Source organism: Nicotiana tomentosiformis, chromosome 5 (genome assembly GCF_000390325.3).
Source record: "Nicotiana tomentosiformis chromosome 5, ASM39032v3, whole genome shotgun sequence".
NCBI classification, from domain to species: domain Eukaryota; kingdom Viridiplantae; phylum Streptophyta; class Magnoliopsida; order Solanales; family Solanaceae; genus Nicotiana; species Nicotiana tomentosiformis.
Genome location: NC_090816.1, coordinates 14957444 through 14974285, shown reverse-complemented (window position 1 = coordinate 14974285; position 16842 = coordinate 14957444). Strand labels below are relative to the sequence as shown.

General features: G+C 36.4%; 2 protein-coding genes and 1 non-coding gene across 4 annotated transcripts; 2 read left to right on the top strand and 1 right to left on the bottom strand.

The window, feature by feature from the left end:
• Positions 1 to 5744: 5744 nt before the first annotated feature.
• On the bottom strand, positions 5745 to 11740 carry LOC104090860 (UDP-N-acetylglucosamine transporter ROCK1). Its single transcript, XM_009596057.4, has 7 exons — positions 11449 to 11740; positions 8463 to 8511; positions 8151 to 8377; positions 7389 to 7590; positions 7170 to 7313; positions 6740 to 6814; positions 5745 to 6280 (listed from the first exon to the last, which is right to left on the bottom strand). The coding sequence occupies exons 1-7, from the start codon at positions 11592 to 11594 to the stop codon at positions 6119 to 6121; spliced, it is 1005 nt and encodes a 334-aa protein (XP_009594352.1). The 5' UTR covers positions 11595 to 11740; the 3' UTR covers positions 5745 to 6118.
• A 258-nt stretch (positions 11741 to 11998) lies between these two features.
• Positions 11999 to 12071, top strand: TRNAR-ACG (transfer RNA arginine (anticodon ACG)). Its single transcript has one exon. It is a non-coding gene; the product is annotated as a tRNA-Arg (tRNA).
• A 1495-nt stretch (positions 12072 to 13566) lies between these two features.
• LOC104090861 (annexin Gh1) lies at positions 13567 to 16520 on the top strand. Of its 2 annotated transcripts, none has more exons than XM_070202012.1 (5): positions 13567 to 13795; positions 13995 to 14140; positions 14864 to 15166; positions 15528 to 15740; positions 16049 to 16520. In XM_070202012.1, exons 1-5 carry the CDS (start codon positions 13720 to 13722, stop codon positions 16343 to 16345), a joined length of 1035 nt encoding a protein of 344 aa, XP_070058113.1. In that variant the 5' UTR covers positions 13567 to 13719; the 3' UTR covers positions 16346 to 16520. The 2 variants fall into 2 exon arrangements, with proteins under 2 accessions (XP_070058113.1, XP_009594353.1); XM_009596058.4 differs by having other exon boundaries at positions 13579 to 13795; positions 14948 to 15166; positions 16049 to 16484.
• The last annotated feature ends 322 nt before the right edge of the window (positions 16521 to 16842 follow it).

Genomic DNA, 16842 nt, shown 5'->3' with positions numbered 1-16842 from the left:
ATAGTAATCACACAAGAATGATAGACATGATCTACTACAATAGAGTCTCCCACTGGTGTAGATACACACACAAACGCACTCAAAGAATCATAAGGCACAACCAAATATGAAGCAAAATAAGAGGACACATAGGAATAAGTAGATCCTGGATCAAATAGTACTGAAGCATCTCTATGGAAAACTGGAATTATACCTGTGATCACAGTATCAGATGACTCGGTCTCAGGCCTAGCTGGAAAAGTATAAAATCGGGGTTGGGCCCCACCACTCTGAACTGCGTCCCTGGGACGACCTCTAACTGGCTGGCCTCCACCTCTAACGGTCTGACCTCCACCTCTAATGGCCTGACCTCCACCTCTAGCTGCCTAACCCCTACCTCTATCTGGTTGAGCAGGCGGTGAAGCAACCGGTGCCGATATGATGGCACGAGAATCTTGCCGAGATCTGTTACTCACCAATCTAGGGCAATATCTCCTGATATGACCAATGTTCCCACACTCATAACACCCATCCTGATGTCGTGGCTGCTGAAGCTGAAGCTGACCCAAATGGGCCGGATAATCGCCGTAGTAACTCTGGAGTGGAGGTGCACTGATAGGAGTTGAATGTGCATTGAATGCTGGTTGCCCAGAGTAAGGCATAATAGGATCGTGACTCCCTGAAGCACCGGGAGATGCATGAAATGCTGAATGAAACGGTCTGGGAGGATGACCCCTACCAAAATTACCCCTGCCTCCAGACGAGGCACCACCAAAATAACCGAACTGACGAGGCCTCTTATCTGACCTCTGACCTCTCTCCTGTGCAAGAACCATCTCGATCCTCCTTGCGACATTAGCAGCTACCTGAAAAGAAATCTCACTTCCGGTCTCCTTGGCCATCTGAAGACTGATAGGGTGAGTGAGTCCCTCAATAAACCTCCTCACTCTCTCTCCCTCGGTAAGTAGTAAAAGGAGAGCATGACGGGCCAAATCCACAAAACGGGACTCATACTGAGTAACAGTCATACTGCCCTCTTCATAGGCTTGCCACGAACACCTGTGGGGAATTCCTCTCTCAGTGTGATAGGAAGGAACTTCTCCAGAAATAGCTGAGAGAACTGCTCCCAGGTAAGTGCATGCGATCCAACTGGTCTGGTCAATGTATAATCTCTCCACCACCTCTTGGCAGAACCCGTCATCTGAAATACAGCAAAATTAACCCCATTGGTCTCAACTATACCCATGTTTCGCAGCACCTCGTGACAACATTCAAGATAATCCTATGGGTCCTCAGAATGTGTACCACTGAAGTGAACTGGAAAAACCTTAGTAAACTTATCCAGTCTTAATAAGGCCTCAAAAGACATGGTGGGCCTATCACCGGTCTGTGCCGCAATAACTGGCTGAACTACCCTAACTGGCAGGACTGCTGGAGCCCGATTCTGGGGAGCCATCTGCTCCGGAGCAGGAGTAGTGGGAGTTTGTGCTCCTCCCCCAGCCTGTGAGATGGCTGGTGCCACTGAAAATGTACCATTCTGGGCCACTCCCTCCATAAGACTTACCAAACGGACTAGAGCGTCCTGAAGTACTGGAATGGCTATGAATCCTTCCGGGACCTGAACTGGTCCAACTGGTACATTCTGAACTGGAACTTCCTCCTGAAGATCCACTTGAGGTTCTATAACAGGTGCAGCTGCTCGAGCTCTGGACTGAGTTCTACCTCTGCCTCTGCCTCTGCCTCTAGCACGACCTCGGCCTCAACCTCTACCTTTGGCCATAGTTGCCACCGGGGGTTGGTCCCTGTCCATCGGTAGAGGTATTACGTATTCTTACCATCTGCGAGAGAATAAGAGTAGAATGTTTCAATTTTTGATGATAGAGTAAAATGGCACGACAAAATAAGAAAGAAGTGATATTATTCCTAAACTTCATAGCCTCTGAGAGATAAGTACAGACGTCTCTATACCGATCCTTCAGACTCTACTAAGCTTACTCGTGACTCGTGAGACCTATGTAACCTAGTGCTCTGATACCAACTGTCATGACCCGAAATTCCCACCTTTGGACCGTGATGGCGTCTAACATTTCACTTGCTAGGCAAGCCAAAGTTAGAATAATATTATCCATTTTTAAAATAATTTTTAAATTTATTAATAACAAAGAACAATTGCGGAAGTAAATTCTGAAATATAGTGAATAATCCATAAAAATAACGGTGTCTAAATACTATCCCAGAATTGGTGTCACAAGTGCACGAACTTCTATAATAAATACAAATAAAGGTCTGAATAAAATAAGGATGTCTGGAAATAAACATACAGCTAAAGTAAAATAGACAGGGACTTACATCTAAAGTAAATGGAAGTTGTCTGAGCCTAACCTCGACGAAGTAGTGACGAGGCTAAGGCGGGTCACTTACATCAACCTGTACGCAATATTAGTAACAACAACAAATAATAGAAATAAATCAAGTAACTCATTTATAATAATTGAAGCCAACTCAGCAGTCATAACCAATTATCATTTTTATCAATTTCCGTTGCAGCGTGCAACCCGCTCTCACAATATATTCACATTCCATTTTGTTGCGGCGTGCAACCCGCTCCTCTAATATATTCATTTTAATCAAATCTGTTGCGGCGTACAACCCGATCCCCATATATATATATATATATATATATATATATATATATATATCGACTTTTAAATAAGTTTGTTGCGGCGTGCAACCCGATCCTCAAATATGGACTTTTAATAAGTATGTTGCGGCGTGCAACCCGATCCTCCAATATATCCATTTCAATCAATTCTGTTGCGGCGTGCAACCCGATCCTCCAATCTATCCATTTACCAATTCTTATAGAAGAAATTTCCCCAATAAATGCAACAATTAATATAAAATTATAAGACAACAAGCATACAATAATTATAATTAAATTATGAAACAAACAATGAAAAATAGCAAATTATTAAGGAAATCAGGGAGAAAATAGGCAGTTTAATATTTAATATACTAAATGTCAAATAACAATTAAGACACATAATTCAAATAGCATGTAACAATTAATGTAGGAATTCAAGAATTAATATTTGACAAAGAATAGGAGAGAAATAATTATTATAATAATTAATTCATGATTTAAAACGATTTATGATTCCTCAAGTAATTATGCAAACAATTAATTTGACGACGTATAGACACTCATCACCTTACCTATACGTCGTTCACATGCATTTCACATAACAAATAGTTTAAGGGTTCTATTCCCTCAAGTCAAGGTTAACTACGACACTTACCTCGCTTTGCAAATTCCAATCAATTACTCAACCACAACTTTTCCTTTTAAATTTGTCTCCAAAAGCTTCAAATCTATTCACAAACAATTCGATATATTCAATACGAATCATAGGAATTAATACCATATGAATTTACTAATTTTTCGGATAAAAATCTGAAATTTATTAAAATATTTGACAGTGGGACCCACGTCTCAAATCTCGGAAAAAACTTACGAAATTCAAACACTCGTTCCGAGACGAGTCCAACCATACAAAAATTATCCAATTCCAATGTCAAAGGGACGTTCAAATCTAAATTTCTCGTTTTTGGAAAGTTTTACAAAAATTCCAATTTCTTCCATCTAAATCCGAAATAAAGGATGAATATAGGCATCGATTCATGAAATACAATCACTATATGATAAAGAACACTTACCCAATTCGAAATCGTGAAAAACTCTTTTGAAATCGCCCTTAAACCGAGTTCTAATTGAGGGTTTGTGAAAATATAGGGAAAATCTCGTTTTAGTTCTGTTTTAAGTCACAGGCGTCAGGCCTTCTTCGCGTTCGCGAAGGGCCTGTCGCGTTCGTGATGAGTAGCAGCCCGTGGCTTTCGTGTTCGCGAGTCCTCCTTCGCGTTCGCGAAGGCTTTTCCCCCCCTGGCCTTCGCGTTCGCGTGCCAGTACTCGCGCTCGCGTAGAAGGACGACTGACCCCTCCCCCAGGCCTCTAAAGCTTCGTGTTCACGAAGGGTAAAGTCCCCATAGCTTCGCATTCGCGACCCAATCTTCGCGTTCGCGGAGAAGGAAATTTAAGCCAGCCCAGTTTGCTCTTCGCGTTCGCGAGAGTACATTCGCGAACGCGATGAAGGAAATACCAGAAGCTTGGAGTTGCAGAAAATCAGATTTTTTCTAAGTTCAAAACCATCCTGTATCCTATCCGAAACTCACCCGAGCCCTAAAACATGCACACAAGTCCTAAAACATCATACAAAGTTGCTCGCGCGATCAAATCGCCAAAATAACACCTAGAACTACGAATCGGACGCCAAATCAAAGAAAATTTTCAAGAAAACTTTAAAACTATATTTTTACAACAGGACGTCCGAATCTCGTCAAATCAACTCCGATTCTCACCAAATTCGGCAGACAAGTCATAAATATTATAGTAGACCTATAGCGGGCTCCGAAACCAAAATACGGACCCGGTGTCAATAAGTCCAATATCACTAATTTCTTAAAAATCTTTAAGCTTTCATCTTTTAATTTTTCATCAAAATTTCATATCTCGGGCTAGGGACCTCGGAATTCGATTCCGGGCATACGCCCAAGTCCCAAATCACGATACAGACCTACCGCAATTGTCAAAACACTGATCCGGGTTCGTTTGCTCAAAATATTGACCAAAGTCAACTCAGTTGAGTTTTAAAGCTCTATTTCACATTTTTATCCGTTTTTCACATAAAAATTTTTCGAAAAATTGTACGGACTGCGCACGCAAGTCGAAAAATAATAAATGGTGCTTTTCGAGGTTTTAGAACACAGAATTATTTATTAAATTTAAAGATGACATTTTGGGTCATCACAATAATGGAGAAGATTGTAAAACAAACATTAATGTGCAAATACATATGTTTACATGCTTTTATAACTCAAACAAGAATTCTTAAAATATTCATATAATTAAAATTCAACATTTTGCAATATGAATTTTATAATAATAAAGTAAGATAAACATGCAATACACGTTCAGAGAGACTAGTGTAACAAAAGAAGCTCATGTAGATAAAGCTCTCAAGCAAAGAAAATCAACATATTTCCAAAACCGATACTTAATAAATAGCATAAAACATGGGTCGGGCTCTAGTTTAGTGGTAAAAGTGCAACTTGTGTTGTGTGGGTTAGGAACACGAGTTTGAATCCTATCGCAGACAAAACCTTGGTATTTAAGTGAAGAAGGGTTGAGAGACAAATCCATTATTCATCGAATTTCGAACCGTGTGCTACTTGCCCTCGTCCAATAAATAAATAAATAGCATAAAACACCAGAACACTTGCATAAGTACACATAACTTGTATATTCCAAGATACATAGGTCACCACTGTACCAATCAAGAACCCAAAAAGAGCTTTCACAAAGTTAATTCTCTTGTTTTAGAGGGGGGAAAAAAGCTTTACCTATTAGCATAAGCTGAAGAACCAAAACTATACCTGTCTTTTTTGCAAAATAAGTAATTTCTCTGAAAATTAGTTTTGGAAAAATTATTTATTAACAAAATTGATCATAATATTCGCAAATTAGATAGTATTTCAATGGATTTTTCAAGTATTTAAAAATGTTAATAATGCTCAAGTGCTGGTTGAAGCAATTGATAGAGTGAGTTGAGAAAAGTTGCATAGAACAACGATTTTGCTTAAGAAATTTAAAGTCATTTTTTCCTATTAATAGATTATATTTTCTTCAAAAATATTTTCTGATAACCAAATAATAGAATTTGACTCCTTGAATGAGTCGTCATGCTAAATATGCTGGTAAATATTTGTTTGTATCCGTGTTTACACAAAACAAGTAATTTAACCTTATAATTAAAAAATTAAAGTGAAAAATACATATCACAGTTAAATAATAAATGCATAATGTGAAAACACTTGTCTTGCCTTCATTGATTTGATGTAAACACCGAGTACGAATAACAACCACCCTTCCTTTCTTCCCTTCTTAGGGAAACTACCAGCAGAGTTGAACTCCTCAAATAGTAGCTGTCAACTCTCTTTTCCTGTTAGATAAGTTAAAACCAATTGTCCATTTTGCCAAATGTTGGCAAATATACTTTGAATCATAATATGGCATGTTCAAGATTCACACTTGCTTCTTCTTAACACGGTATGGGTATTTTTGGTATATGCTTATGCTAGTCATAACCAATGGAAGTGCCACAAGGCAGTATGGCGAAGGAGGTTTTCCATCAAAAATAAATTGGAGCAGAGCAGTGACAAGAAGCGCAGACACAATGATAAATCCCTGCGTGCAATTTAAGACAAGCAGGAAGAAATAACGTTGTCAAGAGAAGTATGGTAATGGAACAGTTACAAAAATTACAGCATGATATAATCTTTAAGGGAAGCACAAAATTAATATGCCCTCATCTTATTATACTTTATCTTAGCCAAAATGCCGAGAAAGGTATATGGCCTCATCTCATTACAATTTTTTATTTTTTTTAAAAATAGACCATATGGTTAACTGTTTCGTTCCACCAAGAACTATCAAGAGAATATGTTACGAGTTAGAAAATAGAAAATATTCTAGGACTCCATTTTAAGTGGCATAGTAATGTACCAGAGCTACAAATGCTTCAAATCAATCAAAGGGAAAGGAACAAAAAACGCCAAACTATAACAAAGAATATCAAGAATGTTTTTACAAGCCTATTCAATTTCTGCACAGCTTCTAAAGCATAAGAAGTTCAGTGGCACTTACCTTCCTTACACCACCAGCATACGAAGTGATGAGACCCACAAGAATTCCACCAACCGCATTTAAAACAACAGGGATCTGGAACAGAAGAAATTGAAGTATCACATAAAAATCATGAGTTTCACCTAAATAGATCTGATTCCTTTCCCAAAATGAACAAAGGAAAAGAAAATGAATCCAGGTCATTTGATTTTGATAAATAAAAATATGTAAATGACTAACTCATGGGACAATTTCTTTCCTCAACAACGAAACATCGGGCAAATTGATATAAGATATCCCCAAATAGAAACTATACAGTTTTTTCTCAAAAAACTTAATATTCAAGGCGGTTCCTGTTTCTGGATGTTTTAAGTATTTACACTACTAATTTAACCAGCACCCATGACATACATGATAGAAAAAGAATTGTATATTGACAAAACTGATTTACCAAAGTTAAGGCAGTCCACCCGTAGAAGAATCCGTGCTGTCGAATAGCTTCTCCATCAGGAGACTTGGAAGTACTACTTATCAAACAAAGACTCCCAATAATGGACATCTCAACAGTCATCAGGTAAGATGAGTGTTTCTTAACCTGTAATAGACAAGAAGCATATCAAAAAGGAGGAAATGCAAAAGACCCATTCATATATTAAAAGTGTTCACTTGCCTGAGATGCCCATTGACACAAGGCAGAAGCCAGACCAGAGAGCACAGATGCAACCAAAACTGGTACAATTCCATAGAATAAGATCTCATCGGGGTTACTACTACTATTTGAAGCTTTGCTGGAGCCTTCACCAACACTTAATAGGACAGCTGCGAGGATTAACAAGAAAAGAGCCCCAATTTGTTGAATGGATTGCTTCTGCCTGAAAAAGGATAAAGGATTTTGTGGGGGCAATCAAGGCTCTCAGGACTCACCTGATACACAACTAGTGTAACTAACAAGAGAGTTCATCTCAAAATTATTTAAGAAATCAAAATTAAAAAAGAGTTGGTCTACACAGAGACCTCAGAATGCCATAAAATTATTAATTTAAATGACAAATATTGCAACTAACAGCTAAATGGAGCAGACGACGCAGAAGAAAAGTTTCTATGAGAAAAAGAGAATGATGTAAAAAACAGTTTCTGTTGAAAACAAAGAATATTTAATAGATCTGTTTGACATCCATGACGAAATAATAAAATATTACCATATTAAGTACGTACGATCTGAGACACTAACAGCCTACGCACTCGCACTGTTGCCAAAGGTAACCAAAAGGTACATTTGTTCAATAATCTTTTCTAAGCAAGGACTAAGACAAAGTAGATAACAATCAATAAAGAAAAACTTTCAACAACATTTTGGATCAACATACTAACTTCCACAGTCACCCGGCAAAGCCTACCTCAATAATATGTAAGTACACCCGGCAAAGCCTACCTCAATAATATGTAAGTAAACAAGGCTGTGAAGAACAGTTTTGTCTGGTTCAAGATTGAAAAGGTCAGTGAATCAAGATTTTTATATGAGATCTGCAATAAGCTGTTTTGTAGTGCATAGATAGCAGCAGGCAGTCCAGATGCAGTCAAAGAGCCAAATAAGGTCCACTCCCTGTACATTTTCTTCAAACTGCCTTCTTTTGCCATGAGAAAAAGAGCACAAATAACCTGCAAAGTAAAAGGAATGTATGTAAGCAAACATGTGGAACCATGGAGTGGAAAACAATGCAGAGAAGAAAGTACAGAAATTTACCTTGACTACTTCACATGTCAAAACAGACGAAGTAACTATCACTTCACGCCTGTAGGAAGAACAGAACATGAAACATTGACGTCATAATATATAAATCTTAACAAGGAATACAGGAGTATTTATCACCAAACAAATTATATGAAAGAATAAGTATAATATTTCCTATACCAAGATAGTAAAAAGTAGCAAAATAGACATAATAAAAAGCATCTTTAAGACAATGAGGAAATAAGGAAAAAGGTGGAAACCAGTCAATCCATAGGTGCTTGTCTTTGATTTGATACTCCTTCCGTTTCAATTGTGAACCTATTTCCTTTTAAGTCCGTGCCAAAAAGGATGACCCCTTTCCATATTTGAAAACAATTTGCCTTTATGCAATGATTTATAGCCACACAAAATATTTGTGCCTTATTACACCACAAGTTCAAAAGTCTTTTTTTTTTTTTCTTAAACTCCGTGCCCAGTCCAAATAGGTTCACATAAATTAAAACGGAGGGAGTATTATTTTTGCACACAGGTTTGCTCGTCAAACCGTTCGGTTTTATGTGGACCATCCCTAACTGGACCCCTAGCTAAGGAGCTCCCTCCATTGGAGCTTTCGGGATGATTCAAGCATGGTCCCACATGCCTCGCGAACCTCTCAATTATGTTATGGATTTTTTGTTATTCTAGAGTATTTGGACTTGCCCAAAGCCAATCGTTTAGCTAGTAGTATAAATAGGAGTAACATAGGTTTTTTACCCAGTTTTGGATTAATGTTTATGTAAGGCTCCATGAAGACCTTTTGGGTTCTCGAAGAACTCCTTGAATTAACATTGAAGGTGGATATCTTCTTAATCTACTCCCATATCTTCGATATCTTTGGGACATTAGTTAGGTAATTAGGATGTAACTAGTGTTATATACTACTTGTGTCTAAGACCATCAATTTGGTTTCTAGATCTTAATTTCTTCTTTTCTATTATAATGGTGGTGTTCGGGCCAGCTTGCGTGCATCTCGACTAACTCCACCGGATACCTGCTACCTCATACCAGCACAATTACCAGGTAACTCTGCCCGCCAAAGCTTGGCAATTGGGAAGAAATCACCTAATGTTTTTTGTTCCCGATGAGATTTGAACGTGAGACCTCATGTTTCTCCTCCCACTTCATTAATCACTACGCCGCACCCTTAGGAGTCCTATTTATTTTTTACTCTTCTTCCTCCATTTTTATTTTCTATAGGATTTTCCTTGTTTGCTAATTCTACCATTGTTACCATTGTCGGTGCCCACTGTATAACCTATACATCTAGAGAATCTCTCCTTATCCTTCAAAGTTCCATTCCACAGATACCTCGACTAACTCCGCCGGATACCTGCTACCTCATACCAGCACAATTACCAGGTAACTCTGCCCGCCAAAGCTTGGCAGTAGGGAAGAAATCACCTAATGTTTTTTGTCTCCGATGAGATTTGAACGTGAGACCTCATGTTTCTGCTCCCACTTCATTAATCACTAGGCCGCACCCTTAGGAGTCCTATTTTTTTAATCTCTTCTTCCTCCATTTTTATTTTCTATGGGATTTCCATTGTTTGCTAATTCTACCATTGTTGCCATTGTCATTGCCCAATGCATAACCTATACATCTAGAGAATCTCTCCCTATCCTTCAAAGTTCCATTCCACAGATTTTCAAAGACTTAGCCCTTTTCCCAAGGTACCATCCTTTATCTCACTCCATATTTATTAGAAATATCCTTCTCCAAAATGCATTCTTCTCGTGACATGAATCTCCATAGCCGTTTACCAAAAAATGGATTGAAAACGATAATTCCTGGTCCCAATTCCTCATGGATAATGTTATCTTCTGCCACTGTTAAATGGGAACCTCTTTGTGGTACTTACAGTCATAGGAATCAAATACAAAATTGGTGGGTCCATTAAAGAGTGTTCTAGCTAAAGAAATTGGAAGATGTCCTCCAACGGACCTCTCTTTGCAACCAGCAATTCTTAAACTTTTAAAAACCTTGTAACTAAACTTATAAGTTTGCTATATACTCATACTAAACATCAATAAGAAGAGTTTGGATAATAAGATTCCGCAACTATCCAATTTGAAATTTCGAATGGTGATGACCATCCAATAAACTCGAATACCAGATGCTAGCATAATATGAGGAAGAGCCCCGGCGAAACGTTAGCATTACTCCTTTAGCAACTTGGTTATGTGTTCGATATGCGGCATACCATATACACACTTTCCCCCTCCCCCCTCCCATACATTAGCCAGGAGTCCAAAAAGAACTTCATGCACAGGGTAAGCCCTTATTGACAATTGCATTATACCTTTCTCTGAAAACTTTCAATGTCTTTCCTTAAACGATGAATAATTTTGCCAAGGATGCAAAACAAACACCAATTCTATATTTTAAATCGAGAACACACCCTCACCACTTAGACACTCACTTGTGACATATACATCCATGCCTTCAAATCGCGAAAATTAAGTAAAATTAATCCGGTGTAGGTGTTGTTCCCCTTTTTATGAATGTTTAACAACAATACTAACAACAACACCATACCTTTATCCCAAATTTTTCATATGTTTTCTTAAGTTCGCAAACATATAATGCTTACAGTCAAGGCGGATGTACCATATAAGTTACGGGTAGCAAACATATAATGCTTACAGTCAAGGCGGATGCACCATATAAGTTACGAGTAGCTTTGGCCCAGACTCAATATATGTGTAACTAAATATGTAGAAATATTAAATTTTGATCCTAATAACACAAATGGTGCATCCCGGACTCATAAAGTTCAAATCATGGATCTGCCTCCGGTCACTAATCAAGCACAACTATATCATAGATAATAAGTTACACCTCACACACTTCACATTTGAATTTAAATACACATTAACATGTTCAAATAACTGAATTGCATTCTACACAAAAACCACTAAGAACTAAATAAAATTAAAGTGAAAGGGGAGTAATTTGAACCTGACAAAGCTCTTGGAGATGAGGGGCTGAGCACCGTACTGTAGGGTGAGAAGCAGGGAATAAAACCACACTTTACCACCGGTTTTGGCCGTCGTCGGGTTCTCGGAGTTTTCTTTCGGAGCTGCTTTGGATACTGTAACAGCCATAACGGGTCGACCCGAAATTTGGACACGAATCGGGCTGTTTCTATTCGGATCCTTCAATAATTGCTGTTATCGAAAAGCCAATTAGAAATGGTGAAGGCTTTTGTGTAAAGCTTTCTATTGCTGGTTGGCTATGGCGTAACTGAGTCGATTTACGATGTCGTTTTGTGAAGATGACTTTGAAATTGACCGAACTTTTGGTTGAGTCTTCTAGAATAGTAAAAGACTTTTCTTTAGCCATAACTCATAAATTAGGAAGGAATCTTTCAATTAAATTTGAAAAGCGTCTAATTTTTTGGATTCCATTTAAATTATACGTTCTTATCAAACAAAACACTATAAAATAAAGAGAAACCCAATGGAATAACTATTAATTATATTTTATTAATTCCCTTCTTAACAACAAGGACTCTGTGGCCCAATGGATAAGGCGCTGGTCTACGAAACCAGAGATTCTGGGTTCGATCCCCAGCAGAGTCGAATAATTGTTTTTTAATTCCGCAGCTGTATTTTTTTGCCCTTTCCCTCCTCTTCTTAGGAGAATTTTCAAATGGTAAAAAATTCCTAAAATAAAAAGGAAATAAAAACTTCTTGAAAATGTAGCTAACGCAACAATGTGAAAAGTGTAATGTGTAATAAAAACGAAATACCGGTTACAAAAAAAATGAAATACTTAAAAAAAAAAAAAAAGAAGATCTGATTCCTTTCAAACGTATTAGCTTGCAAAAAATGTTATAAAAAAAATTGTTATTCGATGGGATATTTTATTACACAGTAGGTTGCTTATTGCTTCGGCGACGTATTGAAAATTTACTAAACCTTCGTATATACAATTAAACATCTCTATAACAACATTCAATATAAAACTGAGTTTTTTTCGGAATCGAATATTATATTATGTTATAATATATATTTTCTATAACAACACTTTATTATAGCAGCCAAAAAAAATTCGAAACAAACGAGATTGTTATAGAGAGATTTGACTGTAGTATAAAATTAAATATATGTAAACTCGACACTTCCATAATCCATGCCACACTTTCCTTTGACCCCACTCTTTGTACATGCTTTAATTTCACGTATGCTTGTTAGAATTTTATTTATTGTAACAGTCAAATCACAAAATTATTTTTAGAAGTAATAGAATTTTATTAGCAATAATAGTAAAATGTAAAATTTATCCATAGTAATCGTAAAGTCACAAAATTATATTGTGTCACGTTAAAGTATATATACCATAGTAGTAAAATGACTAAATTCTGCTCATTATAACGACAAGACATACTCATCAAAGGTGACTTTACGATTATAATGGGTAAAATTTTATGATTTTACTGTTATAATAGATAAAATTTTTAGTATTTAATGTGACAAAAGATAGTTTTATATCTTTAAGTATTATAGTGGTAAAGTTCAATGACGTTACTATGACCAAAAAATAATATTGTATCTTTACTATTACAATTGATAAATTTCAATGATTTTACGTGAAATTAACCCTCCATTTTTTTTATCGCCATCATATCTTTATTATAGACAACAAATCTAGTAACATATATAGTTGTGTAAATATTGAGTGCATTATGCTACTTTGAAATGGTAAAAACTTACCTGTGTTTATTCATCCGGTTATCAAAGAATGATAATTATTATAGTAATTCTAATTTTCCCCACTGATTGATTTCTAAATTGACAAATTCTACTAGAACTGTTGATGAAATCTCTACAAGAAATACAATTTACAAATCCTTAAGTAAAATCAATAGAACTTAAGGGTTCATGACGAGAGAAGATATATAACACTTGTCAATAATTTTTTTTTTATGTTCTTAATAATACTATTTTAATTGTTAAAAGAATATAATTCTGAGCAATTTTAAATCAGAAATTTACAAGTATGCAAAAATGTATATTAAAGATTTATATGACCGATCCCGATTAGCTTAATTAGATTGATGTAACGTTTTCATAATCCACATTGTCTGAATAGTCTTTCCTTTTATATCGGATTCAATTTCAAAGGTCATTCAATAATAATACATATACAAGTGATGAAGTAATTACAGATCACAGATCATCAAGTAGGAAGAAACATATATTCTCAACATTGAGAGAAGAGAAAAAAATGGCAAGTCTCAAAATTCCAGAATTGGTTCCTTCTGCAGCTGAGGATTCTCAACAACTCAGAAAAGCTTTTGTAGGTCTCTCTCTTTTTACCAGCTTGATTAATTAATTAAACTATGTAAAAAATTTAGTGATTTTTTGCATACATATACATACATACATACATACGTACATATATATATATATATATATATGTACGTATATGTCGTATAAAAATTGTTGAATCCATAATACATCCGCCTTTGATTGTGTGGTTTCTTAATCAAACATTTGTAGGATTGGGAACAGATGAAGCGCGTATTATTCAGATCTTGGGTCATAGAAATGCAGCACAACGCAAGTTAATCCGAGAAACTTATCAAACTACTTATGAAAAGGATCTTCTCAAGGACTTAGATGGTGAAATATCAGGTGACTTTCAGGTTAGGTTCAGGTTTTCCTTCTGAAACTGTATAGCCGCTCTTAAAATAATAATCAAATTTTTTTTATATTTTGTGTATATATATACATTCGGTATATTATAGACAAACATTATACAAATTATATACAATTTTTCAGCTACCGAACGTAAATAATTTCTGGCACGGGCTAAAAGCGAAAAATTTAGTTTGTAATTGGATGGCCTATTTTCTGATCCATACCAGCATGCAAAATATTAGAGACCTGCTTTGCCTGTTCATTCTTTCATTTGTACATTTCTAGCATCTTGGATTAATTACTTATAACACAAGCACATTTTTCAAATAAGTGTTAGAATTTTATTAAATATATTCAACAGCACTAAGATACAAACACATTTTTATTCTCAAACAAACCAAAGTCTAATATTGCTTTACGATGAATGGCGGAGCCACATTGGTCCAAGAGTGGTCAATTGAATCTCCTTTTGCCCAGAAAATTGTAGTACTGTAGTGTATAGACGAAAATCTTTTTTATGTATACAAATTGGATGTTAAATCTCATTAACACAAGAGAAGCTTCTAGTGCAGTAACAAACGGAGTCATAAGAATTTTAAGTCATGGATTCGACTTTCATATATTGACATGAGATGATTTAAATGGAGTAACTTGGTCACTTAGAATTCATATAACTGGCCCTAACTTGTTTGAGACTGAGACGTAGTTGTTGTTGGTTCGACTTCCAGATGTGGCATTCTTTTAGCATTTTCTTGAATACCCTGGTCTTCAATTCTGCCTCTGCTTATAATGCAATCCAAATGGCATTACAGGGCGTTGTGCATTTGTGGACTATGGATCCATCTGAGCGCGATGCATGCTTGGCTAACGAGGCTACCAAACGTCTACCTGATAGCAACTGCATTATCATGGAAATTGCTTGTGCCAGGCCTTCCGATGATCTGTTTAAAGTAAGACAGACCTACCACACTTGTTACAAGAAATCGCTTGAGGAAGATGTTTCTGATCACTCGACTGGGGATTTTCGTAAGGTACTTTCGTTTACTTTCACCCTTCTTGTTTTTCTTTTCATTAGTGTGGTGCTTATGCTTTCCTGAGCAGAGGGTTTAATGGAAACAACCTCTCTATCTCCACACAAGGTAGGGGTAAGGTATGCGTACACACTACCCTCCCTAGATCCCACTATATTTATTATTGTTGTTGTTGCTGTACTTTCATTTGCTTTCATAAATAATGGCATAAGCGAAGTCAAGGGATTTTTGTCTAACTAATGTCTAAGAGTAAACAAGCTATCTTCATTCAATAGATTTGTGGTTGAGTCAGAGAAACAAATATGGGTTACCTTGACAAATTCTTGAGCTGGTTATCTTAGGTAAACTAATTCCCAAACAGCTTTTGGTTCCTCTTGTAACTGCATTCAGATATGAGGGAGATGAGGTGAACATGGCATTGGCAAGTAATGAGGCAAAGATACTACATGAGAAGATCTCTGACAATGCTTATAATGATGAGGAACTCATTAGAATTCTTTCGATTCGGAGTAAAACACAGCTCAATGCAACATTTAACCAGTACAATGATCAATTTGGCAATGCCATCAATAAGGTAGAGTCCCAAACTCAAGTAAAATCTCATACTGCAATTTGCTTTACTTAAACCGTGTAGCTTTTACATCCATTGTCCAAAAGATTTACGGTCAAACCTCTCTATAACAGCATCCCTATATAAGAGTCATTCACTATAAAAGCAAAGTTTTTCTTGAAACCAATTTTTATATTATATTATAATATATATCGTCTATAACAACACTTCACTATAACAGCAAAAAGATATTGGAACAAACGAGGTTGTTATAAAGAGGTTTGACTAAACTTCCTCGGAAGTTTATTTGATCCTTCATTGGGAATATGCAGGATCTAAAATCCAATCCAAAGGATGCATACTTGAAATTACTCAGATCAGCAATAAAGTGTTTGACAGAACCTGAGAAGTACTTTGAGAAAGTTCTTCGATTGGCGATGAAGGGGCTGGGCACAGATGAAGAGTCTCTTACTAGAGTTGTTGCAACTCGGGCTGAAGTCGATATGGAGCTCATTAAAGAAAGATATTACCAGAGGAACAACATGCCTCTGGACCGTGCGATTTCTGATGACACTTCAGGAGACTATGAAAGAATGCTTTTAGCATTGATTGGGCATGGAGATCTTTGAATCATGACAAGTATGTTGTAGGATATGAGAAATGTTTCCTAAATTTTGCAGTTTGTGTTTGCTCCAAGAATGTGTGGTACTGTATCCCACAGAGTTTCTTGTGTTATATAGACTTAATAGTCCAGTGTGGTCATTTTCACCTTTCCATGAATCTTTCACAGACTAAAAACAATAACAGCGCCTCAATCCCAAAAATTTGGATCGACCATATGGATCCTCGCAGTCCATGTTACTCTATTTAAACTCATCGTGATCCAATATTATATAAAATAAAATTAGGAAAAAAAGAACACAAGAAGTTCTTATATTTTCTATTAGCATGTAAATCTCTAACATGACTAGAATACTCGTAGAAATCATAGGACCTAAAGTAAAAAAACATACTAACAACTTAATCCCAACCAATTGGTATCGCCTATATAAATCTTTTTCTTTCATTATGTCGTATTTTTCACTACATCTTCATGAATTCAAAGAGATTGTATGTCTTTCGAGAC